The following is a 27,689-nucleotide window of genomic DNA, read 5'->3' as shown; positions in this document are numbered from 1 at the left end:
AATGTTTTTATTTTTTTGGTAATTTACCCTAAAAAATGGAGTTAGATAACGAAATTGAAACAAATTACTGAAATAGCTATCTAAAGAATTTTATTGCGAGTATTTTTACTGGTAAATAATTATAAAGAAAGGCGATTGAACGTATCAATCAGTATGATCATATCATCAATATATACCTACTTATACCGGGTATAGATGAGACCAGATTCCAGGTATATACAAGGAGGAGACATATTTTGCGGCGCTCATTTATCGTTTTTTCATTCCTTTCTCCCTTTTATTTTCAGCAAAAATTATTGGAAGTATAGAAAGTCCGCACACCATTAATATCTCATGGCATGATCAACGTGTCATGTCGTATGCAAATAAATAAAGCCACCAAGTGGAACCTCATATTAAAAAAAAAAACTATGATAATTTCTTTGCCATGAAGGGTTATGTGCAAGTCATGATTGATGACTTAAAACATTATCATAGCATATGGAAACACCAGACGTCCGCATTGCCTAAGAAAACCGCTTCCATTGGTCCACCTTTATGGCCAACCCCAGCCAGCCACGTGTGGTCAACATCTTCCGAAGTTCTAGAATCTTGCTGATGAGGCTGAATACAAATCGGATACGAGTCTTATTAAAATGGGTGCTCCTCCGGCCTCTTTAAAGATCAACTCTAATGTATAGCTGCTGAAATAATTTTTCATTTATGGAATATACTTTTATAAAGATAGATAGTTCTAACGGGGCCAAGATCATATCAATTGTGTTTAACTTTTACTGTACTTATAAGTAATTGATTCGTATTTATTTTAAAAGTATTCTATTAATATATCCACTTTTTTATTTTTTTCAGTAAAATGATCATAAGAGGTCGTCAACTTGTATTTGCCAAGGTTAATTCCAGCTCGAGTATTCGTCTAGCCCCGCCATAAACAGATTCCAAAATCTCGCACAGCAAGCTGACATGGACTACAACTTACCAAGTGTACCACACCTTACATGATTTTTCTTATTAATATTTTGATTTTTTTTTTGCATTGAGCTTTCTTTTTTTTTTTTTTTGGAGGTATCATTGATTATCTCCCATTTGGAAGACGATGATTTTGTTTCAAATAGAAGAATTTGGAAATCATATGATATGTGTCATCGTGTAAGCTGAGTATCAATCATGGAGCCACGTGGCGGGCTTTGTCAGAAGCTTCACGCCAACGGTTGCCGCTTGTCCACTAACGGTATTAACCGCCGTAGCCTCCCACGCAAACGTCCCACATCAGCTCCCTCGTCGTCTTCCAGATATGCCCCTGCTGTTCTTTGGAAACAACGGGACTGCCCCTCAGGCTACCGCATCACTTGCATCATCACACAAAGGGACTTGACCCCAGAAATTTTGTTTCTTGATTGATGCTCCTTGCAGACATATGACTTCCCTAAAATTGATTTGGTTAGATTGGCCTATTTCGAATCGGTGGACCAAGCATCTTGATTGGTCGGTCAATCATACATTTTCGATGTCACTCTCCATTTGTTTTCGATAAGTAACGCGCTGGACGCGGCATAGTAAGCCTGCTTTGAGGAATCATCCTTTCAATCGCGTATGGCCATGTCGGTTTTGACATGGTCTGGAATCTGGATGCAACCAAGATGATATATCCGATATGTTTCAAACAAAATACAAGTCAAATAGGAACCCCTCTTTTTCAGGTTGGATAGGGAAAGAGGCGATGGGGGTGAATTAAGATCGACAAATCTAATGAGATATTTTTTTTAACTAAGTAATTCTAATTAACGAGATGTTGATTGGGCGGAGTTAGGATAAGTTGCTTTCTGACCTGCCCAACATCATCAATGACCGAGTCTCGGCCATTCATACGTCTAATAGATAGTAATAGTCGAAACATGTAAGTGTTAAGAAGTCATAACGCTGAGAAGAAGTCTCGGCACATCCATTTGCTATCTAATCTCAAATCCCTTTTGACACGTTGGAGAATACTAGCAATAAAATTGTAATAGTAATTGATAAATATCTAATAGCTCCGATGCCATTAGTTGCCAAATGACCGCATCTTCCTATGTTCATCCAAATTGGAAAAATAGGTGTTGGGTTGGAATTTTTCAGGTGGACCAAATCGCACTAACCCGAGGGGGGGCTGCTTCCTATTTTAACATTTTTTGACCACTGAAAGGACGAAGGAGCCCAAGCTGTTCCCATTGAAATTTCGAACCTTATCCATGTGTCCTATTCGGGTATATCCTAGAAAGGTCGGAAAATAACGTACACGCCACCCCACCTCCCTAATTATGGTCTCTCACTAATGGCACGTTGACAATCGGGTTGATCATACATGATGAATCGCATCGAGCGCATCTTTTTTTCCAAACTAATGCGTTATTACGATAGGATAAGAACGAACAACCGACTTAACAAAACTATTAGGTTCACAAGATATCACGAATTTAAATCTTATTAGAGATGATCAAATTCGATCCCTGAAATGAGTTCAAATGAAAGAACAATGAAGCGACTACGTGTTCAGGCGATGTCAAGTCCGATCTCATTTTAGAATCAACTCTTATAGGTACGACACTTATTTTTAGTAGCAATACTTCTTGCGACAGTAATGCACCATTTTCATCAATATCTTGTATCCTGTTACATCGATAGATCTATACTGTAAGCATGTCTGCCTAGTCATAAGACTTGATGTATTTCATAAAGCGACAGCAGTAGGTCGTTGCTTACATGTGTTATGCCTGCCCGATATACCGCGCGGCCATAGTAATATGCTAATATCCATGGGTTACCTTCTTGAACCGTAGACCACGATAAGTATGGTGGGAGGACACGTACGTTAGTTGAATTCCAATTTCAACGCGGTCCAAAACAGTCGTCTTAACATTATAATTATACTGCTCCTTCGTGCCTAAGTTTCCTGTTCTGCCCCTGGTCGTCTCTTATTCCTCCAAGACATCTCCCGTTTATATATAAATGGAGATATTCCCTTCTTCTCCTTCACATTACTCCACACAATCATATCGGTCTTCACAAGCTCCTCCACAAATCCAAGATTTTCATACACCCGGAGAAAAGGCGAGTCGGGTGACTCGACGCGAGTGACAGTTTTTCGGAGTTCGGATTGCTCGGTGCCTTGTTCAGTTGTCTGGTAGTTCGGGAAAGATATCGATGGAGCAGAGGAAGAGCGCCAAGAACGGCTGCGCTGGGGAAAGGAACAGCAGCGGGAAGGAGGACGATGTTGTCGGGCAGGTGGAGGGTTCACCAGTCCACAGCCAAGTGAGGAAGATAAAGCGCGAGGAGAAGACGATGGTTGATTGGTCCCCAGGGCAGCCGGAGCTCCGGCCGGCTCTTCGGGAGATCACCCGGCAGATCTCCAGGTCGCGTCTCGGGCTCGGCGGGAGAGCCATCTCCGTCGGCGACCCATAGGAGAGGACAGGGAGATCGAGCTCTCCGAGGAATTAATAAGATCATCGGAAGAGAAGGAAGAAACAGAGCAGAGCAGAGATGGTGGATGAGAGAGAAGCGAGGGGGTCTGGACTTTGATTTGATTTCAATTACTGTCTAAATCAAACTCTTGATTCCCTCATCCCATGTTTTTCCAATCCCCTGTACATACTATTTTGATTTTTAGACATATATATACATATGTAGTAATTTTGTGAATTGAGAATGAAGGTGTTGCATGTTCTATGTAATTCCCAGTTTTTGATCTTCCATGGACCTTCCGATTCGAGCCGAGTTTTTGGTAGATGTTCGATGAATTTGACAATGAATTACATGTTCTGATTATCAGTCCAAAATACATCATCAGACTTTACGGCAGTGAGTGACCGGAGCGATCAAAGATTTCGTGCACTTTGCCATCCATTTGAATGGGCTCCTCGTCAAGAAACTCGACGATCATATATCAAATGAGCAGCCTCTTAAGCAAGGGTTATTTTTGTCTATTTCTTACATTGAACTCGTACTGATCAAATGAAGCAAGGATGCTCGGGAGTTTGTTCGCCTAACCATGAGATCGATCTGCAGATCGTTCATTAGTCATGATGGTATTGTCAAGTGGCCGTTGAATTAAGTATAAGGATACCTATCTTATGCAAATTGTAATTACTGATTTGACAAGCATCTATACTTTATGTAAAAGTAGACAAGCTTATTTAATTTTTAATATTTCAAAAATATCATCGTACCGTTATGACTTTTTCTCGTACATTTTTAACTCTTCAATTTTGATCGCACATTTTCGCTATATATGTAAACCGACTATGTCTATTTATTGCTCATTTTTTACGCTTTATTACATCACGTTTCTTTCAATCGAATTAGTCATTCATCACATGTATGTTTGTTCTATTATTATTTTATAACCATTTATAGTTTCGAAATTTCATTGCGCCGTATATTCGTTTTCAACGCCTGTTGTTTTAATGGGTTCATACATTCTTTGTTTCATCAATATGAATCATGTGATTGTTTTCAAAATTTTTTATTTTCCCAATTTTTGTTCCAAAAAAATACTCGTATCTTTCGTAAATTTCTATCGTTCTTTTCATACCTTTTACTCCCACAATTTTGATGTGCTTTGTTAGTATTTTTTTCTCGCACACTTTTAACTCTCTATTTATCGCTTATTCTCGACATTTGTTGTATCACATGTTCTTATCATATATAGCCTTAGCCGAGTTAAACTTTGTACATCTCTTTTAAAGTACGACAATTCCGAAAGTATTTCTCTAACTTTTTTTTTCATTCTGCCCTTGGTAAATTAAAAATATCATTATTTTACCATATACTCAAATAATACGAATGCTACTAAACATCACATCTTTTCAATAGCATGGAATTCTTTCATTCGTTTTAATAGAAAAATTAACTTGCATGTATTCTTTCTCATGACCCTTTGACTTCAAGGCACCCTTTCATACTTTTTCATTATAAAAACTACCTAACATATTTCTTCTCATAATTATTCACTCTGACAAATGCATTAAACATAAAATAACTTCTCCATTACACGCTCACAGTTTCTCTCCCGTTTCCTATTTACATTTCATCTTTTTTCTAGTTTATGTTTGATTTTTAATTACTTCTCCTTTTAATTACTCTTATTATTTGACTTTGCTAATCGTTGGAAAAAAAATTCTCGTATTCTCTTTTTTCGACTATAATTCTTTTATTTTTTTCAAGATTCAAAAACCAACTTATACCTATTCTTTCTTATGAACTTTCAATTTCAATGCATCCTTTCATATTTTTTCACTATAAAAACTACTTAGTATGTTAGTTTCCATAATTATTCACTCCGATGAACGTATCAAATATGAAACAACTTTTCCATTCAACACTCACGGTTCCTCTCTCATGTTTCCCATTTACATTTGTATCGTATCGCTAGATTTTCAAAATTTATATTGAGAATTTTTAAAATTATTTTACATATGGATATTTTCTGATGAATTACGAACATATATCATGTGATTTAAAAATTTATATTTTTTGACAAAATTTTCAAAATTATATTATTTATTTAAGACATTATGTCATTGGTAAATTATTTTCAAAGTCCCAATCAAAATTTTTATGGGATTCTATGGATAAAAAAGTAATGGAGAATAAAAAATAAAGAAAGAGAATAAAAGTTTCAAAAAAAAGAGATACCATATCATTAATTTCTTTTTTATTTAATTTCGTTTTCTGTTATCTTAGGTTTCTTCTTCTCTCCCTATTCTTATTCTCTTCTTTTTCTTCTATTCACAAACACCGGTTACCCTTTTATCCGATGCTACTATAGTGCCTGCCACCCCACCTGCTAACATTGTTGCACAAGTTTAAAGTTCTCATGTTGTCAATGTCCTCCTTCAAGAGTTCTAGGTACATTTTCGTTCTTATTCCTCAATAGTACGTGTGTAAAAAGGGAAGAGATATGTTGCTTCCAATATAAATCTAATATCGATTATCATACAACTTATCAGCTTGCAACTGAAATTAAATTTACCCATGTGCCTTAGGTGGGATCTGAAATGTATTGTTTATATTTTTTATTTTATTTGTTAAGTATAAATTATAATATATAATATGAATTACAAAAATAAATTTATATATACATAAAATCGGGTCCGATCAACTTCATTCCAATTTTCTTTCTTTAAAACTTAAATCCAATCCTTAAGGTCTTTAATTTTCGGAATTTTTCGATCGATTGGGGTCATATTTTTCTGAATTTTTGAGTTATCGGTGTTATTGCAAGACTATTCGTGAAAATAATATTTCTATTAATTATTTTATTAAAAATTTAGGCTCATTTCTCTATTTTTTCTTTAGGATATTCTATTGAAGTGAAAGATCAAGTCATAAAATTATATCAACTAGAAAAATTTTCTTGAAATAAATGATTTTTAAATTGCATTAATTTCATTTTTTTAACATCATTTCCAATATTTAAGAAACCCAAACACACAACACATGGGTAATGAAAAGAGGATTATTTAAGAAATGCGCCCCAAAGAGAGTACATTGTTTCTTCGGTTAGATCACGTTCCCTTTTTCTTCTACGAAGAGATTAAGATCTCCGCTTGGTCGAAGATGAAAATATTCTCTCTCAATGAACTTCAAATGTCAATGTTCGTATCGAGAAAAGTATAAATCTCTCAAATTTATGCGGATCAATAATAGCATATACGTGAACTTGCATGGTTGGAGCACGCACTCGGGGGAACTACGTCTGGTTGTTTGTGGACTCTCAATTATTGATCTATGCATATCCTTCACCGATAGGGCTGAAGCCGATTGAGCTGAGCGGGGCATTTGGGCCCTGGACCGAAACGATGATGCCTCGTCCGAGTACCGAGGCCTGGGCCTTCACAGCTAGGCCCAAAGGTGCGTGCGGCTGAACAAAGCCAGCACCCTGAGGAGGTCCTTGAATTCCAGCGAGCGGCTGGGGCTCGACCTGCCACCGCTTTTCAAGGAGAGGGAGACGAGCCCCAGCCATCGACGTGCCCTTCGTCAAGCCGCCACTAAGCTTTGCCCTGGTCGCGAGTGAGTGAACTGAGGGGCCCGTTCAAATCAATCTTCTAGGCAGATCCAAATTAACAAAGCCCACGCATACGTACAACACTTCACCGAAGCAAGCCGATCCAATTAATCGCAGTAGGTCAATTGTAGTTCAAGTTTTCATATGAATAAATGCCTCAGGTTATTATGGTTCAAGTTTTCATATGAATAAATACCTCAGGTTATTATGTGTCCGGCAAATCCACTGTTCACAGTAGAGAATTAACTTGAGCTCCGGGTTTCCCTGTCCTGGCCTTGTCTACATTGCTTCTCTGTAATTCAGGGTCATCTCAACAACTGACAATAAGCACGACAGATTGTTGATCCATAACCCAATGATCTCAGATTTTTTAGAGGGAGAATCACCAGCACATTTTTAAGAAGATTCAAAATTCTATATTTTCTCCATTGATATATCACGGTTGTTCGATCATCGGGCAGTTCCAAGATAGCCTCAGTCCCAAATCCCTATAATCGAATCGCGTTCATGGTTAGGGCTTTACGTCCAGTGCTGTAATTTTTTGTGTTTCTTTTCTCCTGACGATGAGGGAACTTGGGCTGTCCTATTTCAGTAGCCATTAAAACCACAGTAAAACTGTGAAACCAAAGGAAGGAAATAGAAATTCTCCATTAATTATTTCTGATCTTATCTGGTACCATCCTAAAAGTTCCAGAGATCTTGGACAACCCCACAAGCTTCCATTCCTTATGAAATCCTTGGAACAGTGGTTGATTTGACAACTAAGCATTAATATGCAGTTGCTTCCAAAACCCCACAGTTAACGTTCACCATACATATAGAGAATCACATGAAGGTGTAAAGCGTAATCAATTAAAAGTGGGTGCACTGTACATGAAAGTAATTAATAAAAAAATAATAAAGTAGTTTTAATTTTAAGTAAATCACGCCTTTTTCGAATAAGCATGTATATTATGAGAAATTAATTGGGGTAAATTATATAGGTCGTTGGTAAATTACTTACATCTAATGTTAATTACAAGCATTTTGAAGATTTTTTACTTATATTATTAGTATATTATAAAGATTTTGAGAGACCTTTACTTAAACTTTTAGTAAAATATTTGAGTATACATTACACGATTTCAGCAAAAAAATCCAGTTATTACTCTATAGAATTTCGTTAAAACCACACATATAGCCAAGTTAATTCGAGGGATTTTTTTTTAATCGCCTGCGAATGTGCAAGATCATAGGACGACCATTGTACTTATCGATCATCGATGAGCTGATCGAATTAACCAACCAAAGTTCATAGTTTTCCGGTGAAGATCGGCTTCTTTTTTTTACTTATAGGAACAAGAGAACTGCCAATTGATCATGTGATTTTAAACTGTCCACTTCGATCTAACCATGGTTGAAATCCGGTTCCGATTCCATTGCCGCATATCGATCGGCCGGGTTTCTTTGTCATCCGCTCGAGATCAAGTGCTGCTGCTGCTGTGGTGGGGCCAAATTAAGACCAACTGAGCAGTTGGTTTGAAAGAATTCTCCTTCAAGTACGTCCTCCCTAGCTAAAGGTGCAAACAAATACCATAGTCCCTAATAATTATAATTGAATAGTAGGAGATTTGGATTCTTCTTCTTGGAAAAGAGTGTATCGGAGAAATGAAGAAATGAGCATTTTTTGCAAATTAAAGAAAGATAAAAGAAGAAGACAGGAGGAGAACACTGTCCATTCATGGAGGTTTTGTACTATCAGTTATCCCATCGTTCGAGAAACCCCTTGATGGGTTCCTTTCGAAAGCATTGTCTTGACAACACAACAATGCAAATTAAATAATAATAATCATCATCATTTTTGTTATTATTAGAAAGACAAAAGGGAAATAGAAAGAGTGAGATATATGAATAACCGAACCAAAGAGAGAATGAGAATTATATTGCAATATACACTTCATCATCAAGTAGCTAGTGATGTAATTCTGAGATGATTCGTGCCATTCGATCTGCATTTTCATGCATGTGTCAATCGACATCAGGGAGAGGATAAAGTTTTCAATTGAAATCAAAAGATTTTATATTTAATTTGATCTGCAAAGATTTTTTCTGATCTTTATTTCATTTTTCCTTTCATTTACTAAATTCATAAATCTTCACCGTAATTGAAAATAAAAAATTTGGAAAATAAGTATTTAGTAAATCACGAGACGTTAATACTCCCCATAAGCGGACTTTACTTGTAGTGCAAGCGTTTGAAATTAAGAGGAAGTACCTCATCACCAAGGATAATCCTGTACTTTTGAAAAAAATTATCTTTCGTCAGTAAATCGAGGATTCCCATGATCTCGTCAATTAAAAAAAATAAAAGTAACTTTTGTGGAGCAACCACAACACTCTAATCGATACACACATCAACGCTCCATATCTTTCTCGGCTTTCGGAAGAAATATTGCTTATGTAAACTGCAACATCTAAGACCACTCAATTTTCAGGCCGATCTCAATTTGAACTTTATCAGCTATATATATAAACCGATAAATGATATATGGTGATTCAACATCATTTGCGTTGTCGGATCTTGGTTGATCGTAGGCCCGTCGGTGATCCATATAAGATAGTACACGTGTTAGAATGTAACAAATGAAGTGACACTGTTGACGCGACTCATCCGATGCGTGATGCAGTAATATTTCCATATCTCATCGACTCCATCCAAAAGGGTGAGTCTTTTTGGGCACATTTTACTATTTTAGGTCACTTTAAATAGATGAGCAGTGAAGTGTGAAGTATCAAACCCTATTTTCTTCCATTTGTGGGCACATCTCTTTTATTGTAGGCAACTGTTTTGAAGAGAAAGAAGCTAATGGAGGCTCACAGGGACAGAGAAACATGTGCAAACGTAGTAGTAGAAGAAGAAGAAGATGATGATGATAACAATGTTGATGAAAGTGCCGATAAGGATGTGCTCAAGAGAAGAATATCGACTCATCCACTCTTCGGGGAACTCGTGAGAATTCACCTCGACTGTTTGAAGGTCTCTCTCTCTCTCTCTCTCTCTCTCTCTCTCTCTCTCGCTCGCTCGCTCTTGCTCTGAGGAGGGCCCTTTGGTTCCTATATATATAAGCTAAACGATGTACGGTGGATCATATGAGAGACTCGATCGATGAGCTAATACTCGATAACCTCTCTTTCTCCATCGGCAGGTAGGGGTAGTTGGTGAAGCACGTGGCGATCATTATCGGATGAGGAATCAACAGCATATCATAGAGTATAACAAGTCCTCACGGAGAATGCTTCATCACTCAGATCTTGACCAGTTCATGGTAAGTAATTAACAATATTTCTCTAAGTTTCCATATAGCTTGTCTATTTCCAATCACAGAACTGATCTCATTTAAACTACTAGCACGTGCAGCTTTCTCTACATGCTTCGCACCTTCGCTTATAACTCGAGGCAAATAGATATATGTCAGTATGTATATGTTTGGCAGATAGAACGTTTCTAACTATTTTAGGTTAATTGAAAGTCTGAGATAAATCTTGCTCGAAGCTCAAACTACTAATATAAGACCATGTCCGTATAAAAGAAGGTAAACGTTAAGGTTTAGGTTACTTGGCCTAACTAATGTCCCCCGACAAAATAATGACAAATTCACTTTCATCAGTTTTTATTTGGCTCTTTCAAAACATTATCTCGGCAAACATGACTTAGAATGTCGTGTGATTTAATTGATAGTGTCAATGCGTGGAACCATGGCAAGCTCCAAGAAAAGGGTGAAACATAATATCAAAGGATCCAACAAGTAAAGAGTTTATTTAGTAGGAAACTGAATGATCTATATAAATTTTAGCGGTTATTTTCTCAAGTATATGAGTCTTTTAACATTATATCATCTCCACTAAGGTTAGGAAGATAAGCGAGACAGCTTAGTTTTACATCTCACCGGAGAGAGAGAAAAAGAAAAAGAACTCCAACTGTTATCGGAGCTAAATTAGGGTTTGATTGATAATATGATGTCCAAATCTTTTGGGGAGAAGAAGAAGAAGAGTGAAGGGTTGGGGGAGTCAAAGGCCAACCACATCTGTTGGGATTTGACTAGCTTGCTTTATTCATTTTCTGCAAAAAAAAAAAATTCTATTCTGGGCTGTGAGACTGGTGAAAGTGTGAAAGCAAAAGCTGCATCTAACTGGCTTTAGAAATAAAAGAATAGGAGCAACTGACTCAAAAAAAGGAAAAAAAAAACACGAGATGTATTAGAGTTGACAAATTCAAATTGTATCTATAGTCTCGAGGTGTGAAATCTCCTAGAAAAATTTCGTGATCAAATAGAAAACTAAATGCAAACTGAGATTATACTTAAATATATATTTTTTCAACTGTAAAGAAAGTCATTGCCTAATAAAAGAATAAAAAGAGTAAAACGAAATAAAAGAACATATAAGTCTGATCGATAAAAATTAAATTCATCTTTTAATTTTGAGTAGGGGCCTTATATCAATATATTAAGACCTCTCGCTCAAATCATAGGTTAAGGACGTCTAGTCATTTCTTAAAAAAAAAAAAAGCAGTGAGAGAATGATTAAAAAAAAGAAAAGAAAAAAGAAGAAGAAAATGAAAATGACGATACTTTGTTTTTATACCAAATAAAGTGGAGACATCAGTGAAGTGCGCTCTCACTGTACCAATAATGAATGAAAAGAAACCCTACGAATGCATTGATTATCGCACCCTCATAAATGGAAAATTATTCATTCAGCCTAATACACTTTGCAGTCTACACTTTCACTGTTGGGTTTTTATCTTTCAGCAATAACAGATACGTTACTGTTTCATTGAAAATTCCATAGCTGATGATGCACTATTTGAGAAACTTTGAAGTAATCATAGCCGTCTGATTCAAAACACTTGTTTCCAGTTTTTTCTTCTTCCGACGGATGCAATAAGGTAGATTCGGCTCATAAATACTTTTAGAGTCTAGTTGATCCCAAGTGCCGGTGCATCCTACCACGTTTGCTATAGCATGAAGAACCTACAATTAAAAAAGTCACTAGGCGGCTTAACCGTGTCGAAAAAATATACGACAGATTCTGCTACCTAGCTAGAACTAGAACTGCATATACATAGCTCTGATATATACTGTTCATGACAATTATTTCTTCCGGTAAACAATAATTAATTAACGACGTTCACCGTATGGTATAAGCTTGAATTGGTTGATGATATGTACGTTCTCGATGCCGATGGCTGTAACTGAAATAATGGAGTGGAGTTGTAATGCAATAATGCAGGAAGCGTACTGTGTGGCATTGAGCAAGCTGAGGGACGCAATGGAGGAGCCTCAGCATGAGTCAATGGCTTTCATCAGCAGCATGCATTCGCAGCTTCAGGAGATGACTGGAGTCCCAATTGCCCATTCTGATACTCCCCCTCCTCTTCCTCCTCGTCCCACCTCTTCTGGTTAATTATAATAATTAATCGACGTGATTAGATACTTAAAACATCTAATTATTAGTTAACCAGCTCCCGGACTTATTTCGTCGGGTAATTTTCAGCACAGGCCGAGCGGAACTGCTAATTAAGTTTGTAGTGTATGTTCGGTACCTGATGAAAAGTTCGCGCATAATTTGGATATGTAGGATCATCTTAATACTTTCGGTTATTGACTTTCCCTATTCAAAATACTTATCCCATTGGTTAACGTGTATAAGCCCGCTCTCATGCGGGAAGCTTTATTTGCCAGATCTTTACTGATCAATTCGACAGCTGATAAAATGATTTACACCTTCATCTGATAACTGATAAGTATAATCTCTTAGAACCGTTGACAGTGGATGATCTTCGAAAAATTGACAGTCATGCTGATCCGTAACAATGAACGACCCAACAGTTCCATCGATGAGAGCCAGCAATTTACCCATCAAGGTATTCTTAATTTCGTAATTTTCACCAATAAAAAAGAAAACAATCCATACAACAATAGATAAAATGGTGCGTGGTCAACTGATTGAATGTCGTTAGGTAATCGCATTATTCAGGATATATTCAAGCCACCATCTTATTTGGAATTGTACATAAAGAAATGAAAAGAAGAAGAAGAAGAAGCGGTCACATCTCTCTTTTTCGCTTTTTACAAGTTATATTTTAGTTTGAAACCATGCTCTCAGTCTCTGTCACGAAGCCATCACCAGTCCAGTCTTTATCGGATTGCAAACCTTTCCTGATGGCTTTGCGCTGTCGGATTGCTTCTTGCTGGCGCCGAACTAGGTCGGTGTGGGTGGTGAAGTACTGAAGAGAAACCCTGATGACAGATGGAAAGAAATATCGTTATTATGAGTTTTAAAGAGCAAACAAGATTTCAGAAGCTTATTATTCTGCAACAGGAGTAAATACGAAGTATATGCATACCCCCTGAAGTCTTCTATACTCGAGAAGTTGTGCATCCTCATGAAATCTTTCAGCTCAGCACAGAGCTTCTTGACAAGGCCGTACCCGTGCATCATGACTCCAGTACACACCTAGGAATGAAAAAGAATCACAACGAATCTGTCTCAGAATATGATAAACATATACAAGATCATGAAAGTCAGTCTTTTTGGTTGGTCACAAAAAACCAAGAATCACCACACTATTCATTCCTTGAGGCATTCTGCAGAATTAAAATATTTTGCTTCTTGGATGCATTTAGATCTAAAGCTTCAATGAACCGCAATACTTTCATGTTCGGGTGAATAGGAAGGAACAGAACAGAAACCTTCAGGTTTTTCATGGTGATTCCATTCCATCCTGTGTTCTCATTCCCTCGTACTGGATATGACATAAAGTAGTTGATCAGTAAGTTTATGGAAAAGGATGATTTCTAGGTGATTCCAATCATATAGTTGGGCCATAAAAGTCTCACACACACTACCGAAGCAACCTTTTCCATCCCTGATTGATTCTCTAATTTGGTGGAATCGAACAGCAAATGAAGGCCGGAGCACTACAGTCTGTATGTTATTCCATCTGATACCAACTATTCCATCGTATGAAATGAGCCATCAGATTTGCTCAAATTTTCTGTAAGAAAACCTTTCCCTATATTTTGCCCCCATAAACTGCCCCTGCCAAGCTGTCTTTTTGCTTTAGAACCCTCCAATATCTAACCCAATTTGTTCCCGTTTTCTATTACGCAAGGGTAAGACATCAAGAAATGTACTGATATAAACGATTCGCATTCGGCAGCAACTACGAACTTGTAAATTATTATATGTATTGCAGAAAAAAGTTATAGAGCAATGAAATGAAAAGTAGTTGAATAAACAGCAGAAAGATTACCTGAACAGTATTTGCCCCCACGAGAATAAATTCAGCAGCATCACCTCCAGTCTCAACCCCTCCAATACCGGAGAGTGAGAGATCCGTCCTGTCACCAAATTCTGACTTCATCATCTTTGCGATGTTCATCACTTTCCCGAGCGCAATAGGATGGACTGCCTTGGAAGAATACCCCCCAGGAGTAGAGTACCTGAAAGTGAAAAAAAAAAAAAAAAAAGAACGCAAAGTTAGTCACTCTGAATAAAATGATCGGCCAAAATATATTTATGAAAGTTCGAGAATAGTAAGCACAAACCCTTCGACACAAGGCTCAGGGCGTAAGCTCTCAAGGTTGATGCCCATGACACTCATGATGGTGTTAATAGCAGCTACACCCTCACATCCCGAATTCAAAGCCACCTTAGCTGGCTGCATTGCATACAGAAGGTTCATTTGCTTTGCTTCCGATGAAAGTTAAGGCTGATTTAGGAAAGGTGTAAGGAGGTAGGGCAAAGTGGAATGGAATGGAAACATCCTATCCAATGATCTCGTTTCAACATAGTACGATTCTGAGATGTTTCCTCTCTGTTGTACCAAATACAACTTAAGAGGAACATCAGTACACACGACTTCAAGCAATATACATTTCATACACTCATCAAATATCCTTAAGGAAGGGACAGGAAAAGGAAAATATGCACATATAAATACGAAATTTTAGATATGCATAATTCATGTTCCTCGTATTCATAACAAATAATGCAGGAACTTAACGAACCATCTCTTAATCACTTGTCTCAAAGACTCTTCCTGACAAGTCAATTACCAAACGAACAAAGACATACGACTCTGCAGCTCCAGTTGGTATGAAAGATTGGAAAAGAAAGATGAACGATGATATGATATCAGCAGAGGTTTGACCTGAGTTATGTCTGTAATGTTAGGAGTCATCTTTGCCCAAACAGGAACAGTAGCTTTTGCATTTATCCACCCGCAGACCTCTTCTAAAAGAGCACAATCCTGTCCGACTGCTGCCCCCATCTTACGCTCTGGCATACCGTGAGGACACGAAAAATTGACTTCGATTGCATCCTAAAATGAAGAAAAGGAAGAAAAAAATGATTAGTTTGTTATTTGATAACTAAAACAAAATTTGTCTTTCAAAAGAGAGTCATTCATATAAAATTCTCGAGGATTGCTACCAACACATAAACTGAATGAACGTGTGGCAACGAGCAGGTCATCATAGAAAGAATGAGTACTGGACAGTAGCCTTACAATTCCGGTTTGCTCGACACGGTCAATAAGCTCTTCCCATGCAGCTTTGTCATATTCTTCCATTATCGAAGCAATGAGAATCCTATCAGGGTACTCTTCTTTCAGCTGCCTGAACTCCTTCAACATCGTCTCAAGAGGTCGGTCGCTGATGAGTTCTATGTTCTCCCACCCGATAATCTGTCCCTTGGCAGAGCCATTTGCCCCTGTCCTTAGACGAGCATATCGAGGGGTAACATTGATTACTTTAGCAGCATCAAGTGACACCTAGTAGAATTCAAAAATCAGACATTCTGCTCCATGAGGAAGATGGAGGCAACTTAGATCCAATTCACTAATAAATGGGGAAGCAAGTCGCCTTAAGAGAACGGAGTATGCCGAGAGCAACTACTACTTCATGGTTTTTATAACAAACACGGTTACACAACAAATCGAATTCAGCAAAAACCCTTTATGTTTCTGCAATTCCTGAGAAGAAAATTTCACTAAAAGACATCTTCATGCAGAATCCGAAAACTTCAGATACAGAAATTAATATCTTACCATCATTTCCGAGAAAAAGACCCAACAAAAACATAATGACCCACCAAGTTCTACAGAACATCCACATGAAAACAGACTAACCTATCGCTGCCCGACTCCGCCGATTAGGGGATCATGCTCAAATGCCAGGGCATCAGTATAGTATAGTCCTAACAGTCTATAAAGTATGAGCAAGAACAAAGTACAGATTCAAAGGAATGGGATCGCGACTATAAGGAATCTACGCTGTCAGTAGTCAGCTGAAAAGGACTAATCAGCAAGTAATAGAAACCAGGACATCACCATCATCAGCAGCTAAAAGAACCCGACTCACAGTTTTGGCAATCACGGCACCCCAGCCTTCATCGAAGGCCCTCTTCATGACGGTGTAGTTGGTCCCCGGCGGGCCAGACCCGATAACGAACGGGTTGGGCATGTGCAACCCGTTGACAGTGACCCTGAGATCGGGCTCGCGGCCGGTCTCTGCAGCGGCGACGACCCGGAGCCCGGCCCTGCTGGGCCGAGCCAGGATCGGCCGGGACCGAGTCCTGACGAACTCTGCCACCGGGTTGCCGCCACCTCCGATCTGGGTCAAGCTCAGCGAAGCCATGGGAGGAGAAAAACCGGAGACTTTTCTCAAGGAGACGACGGGGAGAGAGCCAGAGAGGGTTCCGCTGTTGGGCAGGGTGGAAAGGAATCTGACTTGAATGGATTCAGCATGAAACGGTGGGGACAGGACGTGTATTTAGAGGGAAAATTGCGTCCTTTGGTGGATGATGACGGAAAGTTTGAATTTTTTTTTTTAATCGAGGAGAGACTGAGGTGATGGAACCGAACCATGTGGATGGATAGATAAGACACGACAGAAATTAAATTGATTATTATCATTACTCAAAGTTAATGAGTTGGACCGTGCTCTTTAGTATCTTTTGGGATCTCGGCAAAATTGTTGTACCACAAATATGTATGGGTCGTTGTGACCATGTCGTCGGTGCGTTTATTTAGATGTAAAGTTTTGGATACCCCCTCCCCCAATCGTATTCTATAGCGTTTAGTTGTATATCTTACTAATATAATCGATTTCTCGAATTAAAATTTTACAACCATAATCGTTAAGAATTTAATATTTGAAATATGTGAAATTCTCAAATCAGACGAAATTGCAATCATGAATCCTCATTTTATCTATATAAAATTATTATATATTATTTTAGTACTCTCATTTTCAATAATTTAATATATTTTTTTATCACTCACATTTTCAATGATTTTGGTTTATTTATTTACAAAATTAAAGTTTACTTAACTTAACTTAATTTTACTTTTCATTCAATTTAATAACATAATCATTACTTTTTTATATTTTTCTTCAAATTCTCTCTCATACATTTTATTATATATTATTAAAATTAATTTTTAATACTAAATTCTCTTAACTATTCAATATTTTTTCTCAATTTTAATATTTTTTCTCAATTCAACAATACAATCATTACTTTTTGATCTTTTTTTAAAATTCTTACACATTTTTAACAACTACTTTTATTTTCATCTCATCAAATTAAACTAAATCAAATTAAATCAAATTTAACTTCGTTACTAAACGCTGTGTTAATTTTTTTTAATAATTTAATATATTTAACAAATACAACATTCTCACATTTTCATTGTAATATTCACATTCTATATAAGTTAGCAATATTCGAACCAAATGCCCCGTGAAATACGAGACTTTACGAGCTCCAAAGTAGAAGTGGGACTAAGCATGTCGGGTTTGATAATATATGGCATACCTATCGGATCAACCAACTGGATATGTGATTATCTCAAGATTATCAAATGTGCATTATTATTTTAACAGATATGCTCGATAATTAGGTGTCCTTTGTCATTCGCGCTTGGTTAAAATTCACTCCACCATAACCGGGCCGGTTCTTTCTCGGCCTGGACTCATGAAAAATAGGATGCTGAAACCAATCAATTGAATATGCAGTCATTACTTAAGAGAGTAAAATGATCGTTTAAGAAAGCGACTCTCGATTATTCTCAACCCTCGAGGATTAGCGCAAGCAGTTAGGATGTATGTACACTTTGTGAGTAGTTCATAAGGTCGTAGTTTCGAATTTCTCCTTGCATGCGTAGTCATGAATTTACTTGAATCTATGGACTTGTGGGGTATTCGTGAAACCAGAAAAAATAAACTTCTCATTATATAAGAAAAAAAACTCTTGATTATTTTCTGATAGAAATTGAGACTTTGTTTGGGAATGGAGTTGAGTTTAACTTTCACTACATTCCAATTACAAATAATTATATTTATTTGGGATTGTAATGTTGAATTATGGAAAAAAAATGTGGAAAAAAGTAATGAATAGTTGAGAGAAAGTAATGATTGTATTATTCAATTGTAGAAAAAGTAACGAATAGTTGAGAGAATTTAATATTAAAAATTGAATTTGATGATAATTAAGATAAAAAAAAATTAAAAATAATAATAATTATTATTATTATATTGTTAAATTGAAGATAAATAGAATTAAAGTGAAATAGAGTTAAAAAATTATTTTGTTGCAAAACAACGCCTGAATTTGCCCAATAATTCAACAATCTTGCAAACTCGAGATCATCTCCGACAACTGCATAGCAAACACATCATTTTTCTATTTTTGAGTGAATTAGGAGGCTGACGCCCTACAAATACATTCATTTTACATCCTCAATAATATATTAATTTGTTGTGCTTTTCTTTTACTCGAAAATAAGAAAAGGAACAGTAATTCATAGAGTTATAGTATAAAATTCAAAATGTCAGCCGATTGATCGTCGAGATAAAATTCAAGTTGCGGGTCATGATAGGAAAGCGTCGTGGATTCTTCCAGTCGCCAAATGGGCGTTCGTCTCTTTCGTCTCTTATTAGGTACATCTGACATTATTCATATATTTTTTTTCTTAAGCGATGATGAGCTTCATTCATTGATATCTAAACGAATTTATCAGTCTACGGCAAAGACGGATATAAGAGAAAAATACTCAAATTGAAATTATAATAGTGAAAAATATTGATTGACCCACCAAGTTGGTTAAAAATAAATAAATGTGAAAGTCACGTCAAGTAATGACAATTACAGTTATAACGAGCCTTCTTATGATCAATAATGCCGATCAGCTACCATCATGCCATAGTTCACCATGGACCCAGTAAAAATGAGAAAGAGATCATCGATCCGGTCCATTAATCCATGGCAAACTTCTATCTCCGTTTCAGGAGATAATGCAGAGATGACGACTTGACTCGATATCCGAGCGCAGGATCCCATCACAAAAACATCACCAAACAATTAATACAAAGCAAACCATATCAAACCGAGCCCTAAATCATCCGTACATGGTCGGGATTGGCTTAGATTCGATTAAGTCAACATCAATCTCACCGGATCTGAGTTCATTGCGTGCTGGGGAAGGGTATGGGGCCCAATCTAAGCTCGATATGGTAGGAACGGGCTTGATTGAGCGCGGTCAGGTCGTCATGGGCAAGGGGGAGGGAACAGCGGCATTACAGACCATCAGAAAGTGGAGGGTGACCCATACCAGCTGCTGAAGGTCAAAATGGAGGCAGGGCTCGGCGCTTGGCGCGGCTGAGCAACACCATCACCAAACCATCGATGGTTCTGGCGTGGGCGGCTTTGATATCGGACCACCAGTCCAAGAGGAGAGCAGAGGAGATGAGAGAAGAGGGGTGATAAGGAGATAGGAGGACGGAGGGCCGTTGGACTTGCCCTGCCGGAGCCGGACGCCCGGGCGGCAGCGGAAGAGCTAGTTGGTTTCTGGTTTCGAGAGAGACGTGAAAGAGGGAGAGAGATTAGAGCCTTTTTTAATCTAAGATACCCCTCTCATCTTATTTTTTATAAAATTAATTCATGCAATCCAAAGACCCAAAGGGGCCAAACCCGTAATAGAAATTTATTTTACGTATATTATTTTTATTATATTAATTATTTTATAAAAATTAAAAATTAAATTCTATTTTCATCTACGCAGTGTTTTCGGTTTTTAAACTTTCGTATTTTATAGTTTTGTCTACTTCTCACAACACGCGCTCACCTCACAGCATCCTTGATTTTGAAGTTCAAATCCCTTTCTCACGACTCGCGCTTATTACATTTTAACGTGCGTTTGCTATTTTTAATATCGTGGTGTTTGAATATCATAATTCTTTTTTATATATATTTTTGGACTTAAAAGTCATTCAATCAATGTTGATATCTTGTTTATCGTATCGAATATTTATAATGCGTCGTTCAATTTTGTTAGTTGAGAATTTGTCATCTCAAATTCGTGGATCGAAAAAACAAAGGCCGTTAATGGTTGGATTTTGTTTTTTTGGGTTGCCTTTTTTTTTAGAGAAAACAACCCAAAAAAAAATTGAGTATCGAGTTTTATAATGAAAAAACCGACTCACATACCAATGTACACCCTAACCTTAGATTTTGTCTCTCTCATTGCAGGTCTTCTGGTTACCTCTAGTTGCCCTCGAAGGCGACACGACCTGCGACATCTTCCTCTTCTGCCTGATTCGGTTTGGTTATGGTTTTCTATCAAATCTGTATGGGATGTTTTTGTGATGGTCTCATGCATTCAAATATCAGTCCAAAACCCCTTACTACACTATTTCCTTGTGACTTCCTCTAGATACCACGAACAAGTAGATTTTAGTATCAATTATGGATTGGATAGAGGATTCCCATTCCCAATTTTCACTTGGCTCCATATCGAACAATTGTAGGAGGTCGGGAATTAGGATTACGGCTAATGATGGATTCCTGCGATTGAGTTACGCATATATAATGTGATTATTGCATGTACTTTCTTTTATAGTTATATTATATGGTGGATTTGTCATCTATTCTGTTCTAATAATTTTCTTTTGGGTATTTAATCTCTTGTATCTGCCTTTTGTTGATGAAACGGATCCTCGTTACTTGCCGAGATTAAAAAAGAAAAAGTTATCTATCTCAAATAACTTTTTTTTTTGTCTGTTTACAAAAACTGAACTTATTATTTTAATTTTATTTTACTTTTTCATCAGTTTAATAATAAAATAATTACCTTTTTATCTTTTTTTTCAAATTATCTCTCATACTTTTTATCTATTATTATAATTAATATTTTAATATTAAATTCTTTCAACTATTCAATAATTTTTTCCTCAATCGAACAACAGAATCATTATTTTTGTATTTTCTTTTTTCGAATTCTCTCATATATTTTTCTTATATACTTTTATCTTTATCTCCTCAAGTCAAACTAATGGTTTATTTATCCACAAAAACAAATTTTACTTTAAATTAACTTTACTTTTTATTCAATTCAACAATACAATCATTACTTTTTTATTTTTTTCTTTAAATTCCCTCTCATACTTTTTCTTTTCTATTATTACAATTTATTTTTTAATACTAAATTCTCTAAATTATTCGATATTTTTCCTCAATTTTAACATTTTTTCCTCAATTCAATAACACAATCATTACTTTTTTATCTTCTTCTTCAAATTCTCTCACATATTTTTCTCAATTACTTTTATCTTTATTTCCTCAAATCAAATTAAATTAAATTAAATCAAACCTAATTTCGTCACCAAATATTATATAAATCAAATTAAATCAAATTTAACTTTATTACTAAATATTATGTATATTTCTTTTAGAATATACTTTTTTAACTTATATATTTGGCATAGTACTGGCAGAATTATTATAGAGGATGCTTTTAGATTAATTAAATTGATTAGTCGATTTGGAGATCGACAGGACGATCTGATGTGAGAATCCTGGATCCAGTTGGATAATCAGACTATGAACAATAAGGATTCTTTTTAATTTTATTTATTAAAAGACAGTGACGTTCCCGATCTAATAATCATTAGAGCTTGTAATATATATGAGAGGTAAGGTAATTAAAACCTTCTACCGCCGTTGCTTGGGTATGGCTTGTTAACACGGATGCAACGACTTTTTCATTTAAAAAATAATAATAAATAAAACCATAGGCGTTATTTATTTTAAAGATGTCCAAACGATATTAGAATCACAAGAAATCGAAAAATAACGATACCAAATATACGTAATAAAACCTTCAAGCAGAGGAAAACATCCATAGATAACGTAGAAGTATCAACTTGATCAAAAAATTAAAAATTACAACCGAGATATCACTCGTGTTTTCCAAGCTCCTTTATCGTCCCGAACCTCATCGAGAAGAGTCTTTCCGACCTCTCGATTCTCTCACTTTTCTCACTCTAAAATCTTTGAGTTACGAAAAAAATATTTCCGAGAGAATTCTCGAAAGATCTCACCCAACACTCACCATCCCTCACAATGTTGTACTCTTGAGTACAAGACTTAGTCTCTATATATAGATACAAAACCCACATATCACAAATATATCCTAAATCCATCTAGAATATTCTTCTTTTTTAGATATAGATATTTTATCTTTTAAATAATCTAAAGTTATCGTAGAAATATCATTAATATCTCATAGGAATATTTCATTTTTCAAATATTCAAAAGGTACAACGAAATCCCTAGAAAAATAGGAAATATATCGCCATTCTTCTTTTCGGCTGCTCTCATCGCCGCCTACCGGATCTTCGAGTCTTTTGGGCTTTATGCGAGACACCTCTAACAGGCGTAATATTTTTTAAAAAAAAAGTTAAATAAATGAGTACAAATAATTCTACTAACAAGAATCGAAACTGAAATCTCTTGATCCTTATGTGCAACTTCATTACTTTTCCTTTCTCTCCTGATCCGTGGATTGAGTAACCTAATATATTGCATCCAGGCAGTCCTACAGAATTTTATAAGAATGAATAGTTGGGTCAAGTTCTTAAGAAGTCGAAGAGTTTGGCTAATTCTATAATATTTTATCTCATCATATTACATTCTATTCTTCCTTATTTGAGAATAATTTCTAGAAGGAAAAGGGGAAAAAAAAAAAGGTGCTCAGTAAAACATTATTCCTTCCAGTTCATAATTTTCGAAATGTAAGTGGCCCCGCGGCAGTGTGATCCAAATCCAAAATCGGAAAACTGTGCAGAATCGTCCAAGTACACAGATATTCGGCCTGGTTTATACCCGAGCTCATTGGTTCGGCTGAGAAAGCCCAGCCCATTAAGCATTGTCAATTGGGCCCAGCCCGAAAACTCATATGATGTCACAGGAATCCTTAATTTTTTCAGTGTAAACCCGATATCCAGGAGCCCAATTGAGTCCCGACTAATCCAGTCGAATCAAGATTATATATATAGATCTTGAGGATTATATATAGATTACGTTTACAAAGAGACTAGCAATAGTAGCCCGTACCATGACTGTTCTATTTTCAAGCAATATTGCGGTTTCATAATTTTAATTTATATAATTGTACCTCTTCATTATGATTGAAACTTTTATCTATACATATATAAAAGTTAGAGCGAAGCATAAGGTAATGCCACGTAGGACATGAGAAGATTTTTGTCGTGTGACTTTTCGTGTCATTATTAATAAGGATGGGACAAATGTTATAATATCACATTGCCACATTGCTATGGAAGTCGAAAAGATGGAAGGCCATTAATCACATATTTATACTTACATTCATACTCAATTAAATGGGATTATTATGAGAAAACAAAAGATCACATAAAAATAATGGAGTATTGTGAGATAGGGATAGGAAGCTGGGTTAAGCATTGCTCTCTTTAGCCTACAATGAGGTTGAGACGTTCATCATGATTAACAGATAACTACAAAATTCAGCTGTTGGAGTCATATTAGTACTTCCCATTTTACAGGTATTGAAAATATTTGTCGAAATGTTTGTAGACATTGAAGTTATTAATTTATTTGTTGAATTAAACCTCTGTCTTCGTGTTCTTTCTAATCGTTATCAGTATAGACGTACGCTTGCTTAGTTTGAATTTAGTAAGACTTCAATGATAATCGAAAATATTTTGGACTAGAGCTCCAAGCAATAGAGCCTAATAGGAACAGTAAAGTTGTGGGTCGTTTAGCTATCTATGAAACTAATAATATGAACGTTATTACAATATCTTAGAGATTCTATGTATTTTACAATCTCTTAATAGTTTGATTGTTCTCGAAAGGTAGGCCCTACACTAATAACGCAAAAAACTCAAATAAAAATTTTTCAATACGGGAGTCCTTATTTTAAATAATTTTTACGGGACAACCTCTGTAATTACTTGATATCGTGAACACATACACATAATTTACATTATTTGAACAAAAATTGATTTACTTCTTGACATAGCTATCGTGTAAGTTTCATTTGGAGTAATAATTCATGAGGTTAGAGATTTATTACTTCCACTACTTTCCTTTGTCTTTTCTATTTTGGTCCGTAAAGATCCCAAGAAATATATTCTTTGTTGACAAGTTATTATTTCTAATTATATCGGTCATCAATAACTTTTTACAAAAAAATAACATTATACAACATGATTTTTTGACTTTTTTTCACACTGCAACACAAATTTAAATTATCTCCTTGTACAACATGAAAAAATAAAATTCACCGCACAGCATGCCGTCCATATTCCATCAAGAAATGGACGGAATGCTGACGTAATAGCTTGTTTGGGGGAGTTTTGTAACAAATAATAACTTAGAGGCATAAATAAATACAATATAAGTTATTTTTTTTTTAAAAAAAGATGAAAATCCCATTTGAGACAGAATGAGGCTGTTAGGGTGACCCCACCAGCCACCCACCTCATGATCGAGGTCGCCAGCTCGATCAGACTACGCTGGCGACTCTGATCGAGGTCTCTTTTTTATTTTAATTTTTAACTTATATTTTATTTATTTATGCCCTTAAGCCTGTTGTTTGTTGCAAAATTTCCCCCAAACAAGCTACCACATCAGCATTCCGTTCATTTCTTGATAGAATATGGACAGCATGCTGTGCGGTAAATTTTTTTTTCATATTGTACAATGAAATGATTTAAATTTGTGTTGCAACGTGAAAAAAAAAAATCAAAAAATCGTGTTGTACGGTGCTATTTTTCTTTTTTTAAAAAAATTCCAATACCTCTATCACATACTTTTCATCTAGTTAATATGAAGTGCATAATCATATGTAATAAACAATGATATCTAATAAAAATACAGAAGTTTAGTCCATTCTGACAATTTCAGCTTCAAATATATAACATTAATTTGTCACTAATATTTAATCATTTATTAAAGTTATTTATTGCCTCATAGTTTTAAATAAGGTAAAATGCACTCCCCTCCATTGGGCTTTTGCTAAATGACACTCAACCTCATTCTTAACACAAAATGGCACTCTACCTTATTGACCATGTTGACTCATAAGAAAAATCTCTTTTCATCCCCAACCTTTAATTGCTTTTCAATTTTATCGCTAATATTACACGGTTTGTCCCGCGTTCTCTCGCGGGTAAAAATTTCGATAGGCCTATTAATGTATAATATTCTTAAGAATAATATGATTTTTGAAAATTTTAAAAAAAAGACCAATTCATCGATAATAAATTAGGCTTTCTATAGTCTGGAGAGTTGATGGTCATTGACGAAACCTCACTCCTCAATATCAATATCCCAAACTATAATATTTGACATATTGATCTCAATAGATGAAGCTTACTACCATGCAATATTTTTGTAAATAAAAAAATTTAAAATAAAATTATAAAATAAGATAATAAGTGTAAAAAGCATGTCTAAAATAGATGACTAATATATTTTTCTAAAACCATTAGTGATTTAGGATAGAGTGTGTATGCCTTTCATCCTAATCCCTTGGCACTTATACCCCTCATTGAGCACTGCCAACTAGTGATCTCTACAATATTGCCAAGAAGGTGACCGTAAAATCCCTTTTTATACTCTTTATTGTTGTTCTTTTTATTTATTTATTAATTTTAAAGATTATTTTTTATTCATAATGCTTGCTGAAATCTATATAAATATATATATAGTTGTAATTCATGTAATAAATATGGTTAGGATGGTTAATATTTATTGATATATGGTTAGGATGGTTAATATTTATTGATATATAGTTAGAAAGGTCAATGTTATGAAAGGTCAATGTTTATGTAAGGGCTAAACAGGGCTGAAAATGTATATATATACTGATATAGGGCTAAAACGCTAATATCTAAATAAAATTTATCCCTATATCTAATTTAAATTAAGATTAATTTAATAATAATAATAATTAGAAAAGAAACTTTACTTGGATTAATTTATCTAGGAATGTTTGCCCTCAATCTGTAAAACTTTGTTTGTATTTAAAAATAAAAAAGACTTTATTTGGATTATTTTGTGTAGTTATTTTGGCTTCAATCTAGAAAATTTTATTTATGAAAAATTAATTTTTAATTGATATATTACTATACAATCTATAAACGAACTAAAATTTATATGACAAAGTTCATTATATTATTAGACTGTTACAATATAAATCTCATATGACTTTAAATTTATGTTGAAAAATTTACCATAACAAATAAAATTTAAATTATATATATCAAATTAATTATTTACATGCATAAAATGAGCACATAATTGTACTTTGGATATGCATAATTTATGGAAACTATTTTGTTCAAAATTAAGCTATAATTCATTTTGAAAAATATAAAAATTCTCCACCTAGGAAAAAAATGAATTATAATCTTACAATAAAAAAAGTCCAACAAATCTCTGTTAGGAAAAAGTTGCACGAGTAAAAAAGTCTAGTACTTATACATGAAGAAACTTGTGGTTTCGCATCAACGCTTGCGAATATGATAGCGAAGTTGTGAGTGACCATTCTAACGGCTAATAAACTCCTATTACAAAATAAAAAAGAAAGACATTTGCTACTTTTGAGGAAAATTTTCGACCATGTTTTCCGTTGAAAATTTTCAATGGATTTTCTTAAGAATTATGTCTAAAACTTAAAAATAAAAGTTAATTTTCAAGGAAATTCCCTCAGAAATTAAAAAAATATTATTCGAGAGAATTTCCTCAAAAAATTAAATAAATGTATTAATAATTTTTTCAACAAAAATTTATTATCGGGAAATTTACACGTCAGTAGTTTTGGTGGAAATTCAAATAGCAAGACTAAAGTAGACCAACCATGACATCTTGAGGACAATATTAAACATACAAATAAATCAGGATGAAATTGATAAAAAAATTAAAAATTGACGACCAAAACATTACTTTTCTATTAGGTCAACTTGGTCAATGGGGCAGAGTGTCGATTCTTATATTAAAAATAAGGTGGAAGGTCATTTTATTACTAAGAATGGGGTGAAATGTCATTTTGTTACTAAGAATGGGGTGGAATGTCATTCAACAATACCCCAAGAGAAGAGAGTATAATTTACCCTTTTAAATGAAATGTTTGTTTGGATTCCGAGTTAAAAAATTTTAACTTTAACTTTAACTTTAACTCTAACTCAACACACTACACAACAAAAACATATATTTTCTAAGTCAAAAATTTTAACTTTAACTTTAGCTCAACACATTACACAACAAAAACAAA

At 35.2% G+C, this 27,689-nt stretch overlaps 3 protein-coding genes across 4 annotated transcripts; 2 read left to right on the top strand and 1 right to left on the bottom strand.

The window, feature by feature from the left end:
- Positions 1 to 2,993: 2,993 nt before the first annotated feature.
- Positions 2,994 to 3,747, top strand: LOC116187118. Its single transcript, XM_031515723.1, has one exon. The coding sequence runs from the start codon at positions 3,178 to 3,180 to the stop codon at positions 3,433 to 3,435; it is 258 nt and encodes an 85-aa protein (XP_031371583.1). The 5' UTR covers positions 2,994 to 3,177; the 3' UTR covers positions 3,436 to 3,747.
- A 6,022-nt stretch (positions 3,748 to 9,769) lies between these two features.
- LOC116188560 (homeobox protein knotted-1-like 1) lies at positions 9,770 to 12,769 on the top strand. Its single transcript, XM_031517999.1, has 3 exons — positions 9,770 to 10,055; positions 10,225 to 10,344; positions 12,311 to 12,769. The coding sequence occupies exons 1-3, from the start codon at positions 9,885 to 9,887 to the stop codon at positions 12,482 to 12,484; spliced, it is 465 nt and encodes a 154-aa protein (XP_031373859.1). The 5' UTR covers positions 9,770 to 9,884; the 3' UTR covers positions 12,485 to 12,769.
- Positions 12,770 to 13,001: 232 nt separating this feature from the next.
- LOC116188558 (dihydropyrimidine dehydrogenase (NADP(+)), chloroplastic) lies at positions 13,002 to 16,916 on the bottom strand. Of its 2 annotated transcripts, none has more exons than XM_031517997.1 (7): positions 16,447 to 16,909; positions 15,594 to 15,857; positions 15,237 to 15,407; positions 14,632 to 14,744; positions 14,337 to 14,526; positions 13,428 to 13,537; positions 13,002 to 13,320 (listed from the first exon to the last, which is right to left on the bottom strand). In XM_031517997.1, exons 1-7 carry the CDS (start codon positions 16,720 to 16,722, stop codon positions 13,164 to 13,166), a joined length of 1,281 nt encoding a protein of 426 aa, XP_031373857.1. In that variant the 5' UTR covers positions 16,723 to 16,909; the 3' UTR covers positions 13,002 to 13,163. The 2 variants fall into 2 exon arrangements, with proteins under 2 accessions (XP_031373857.1, XP_031373858.1); XM_031517998.1 differs by lacking the exon at positions 13,002 to 13,320 and adding an exon at positions 13,774 to 13,826 and having other exon boundaries at positions 13,422 to 13,537; positions 16,447 to 16,916.
- Between the last annotated feature and the right edge of the window lie 10,773 nt (positions 16,917 to 27,689).

The sequence above is a fragment of the Punica granatum genome, chromosome 8 (genome assembly GCF_007655135.1).
Source record: "Punica granatum isolate Tunisia-2019 chromosome 8, ASM765513v2, whole genome shotgun sequence".
Lineage (NCBI taxonomy): Eukaryota > Viridiplantae > Streptophyta > Magnoliopsida > Myrtales > Lythraceae > Punica > Punica granatum.
Note: the sequence above shows the minus strand (reverse complement) of the source record. Positions and strands in the feature narration are given on the sequence as shown.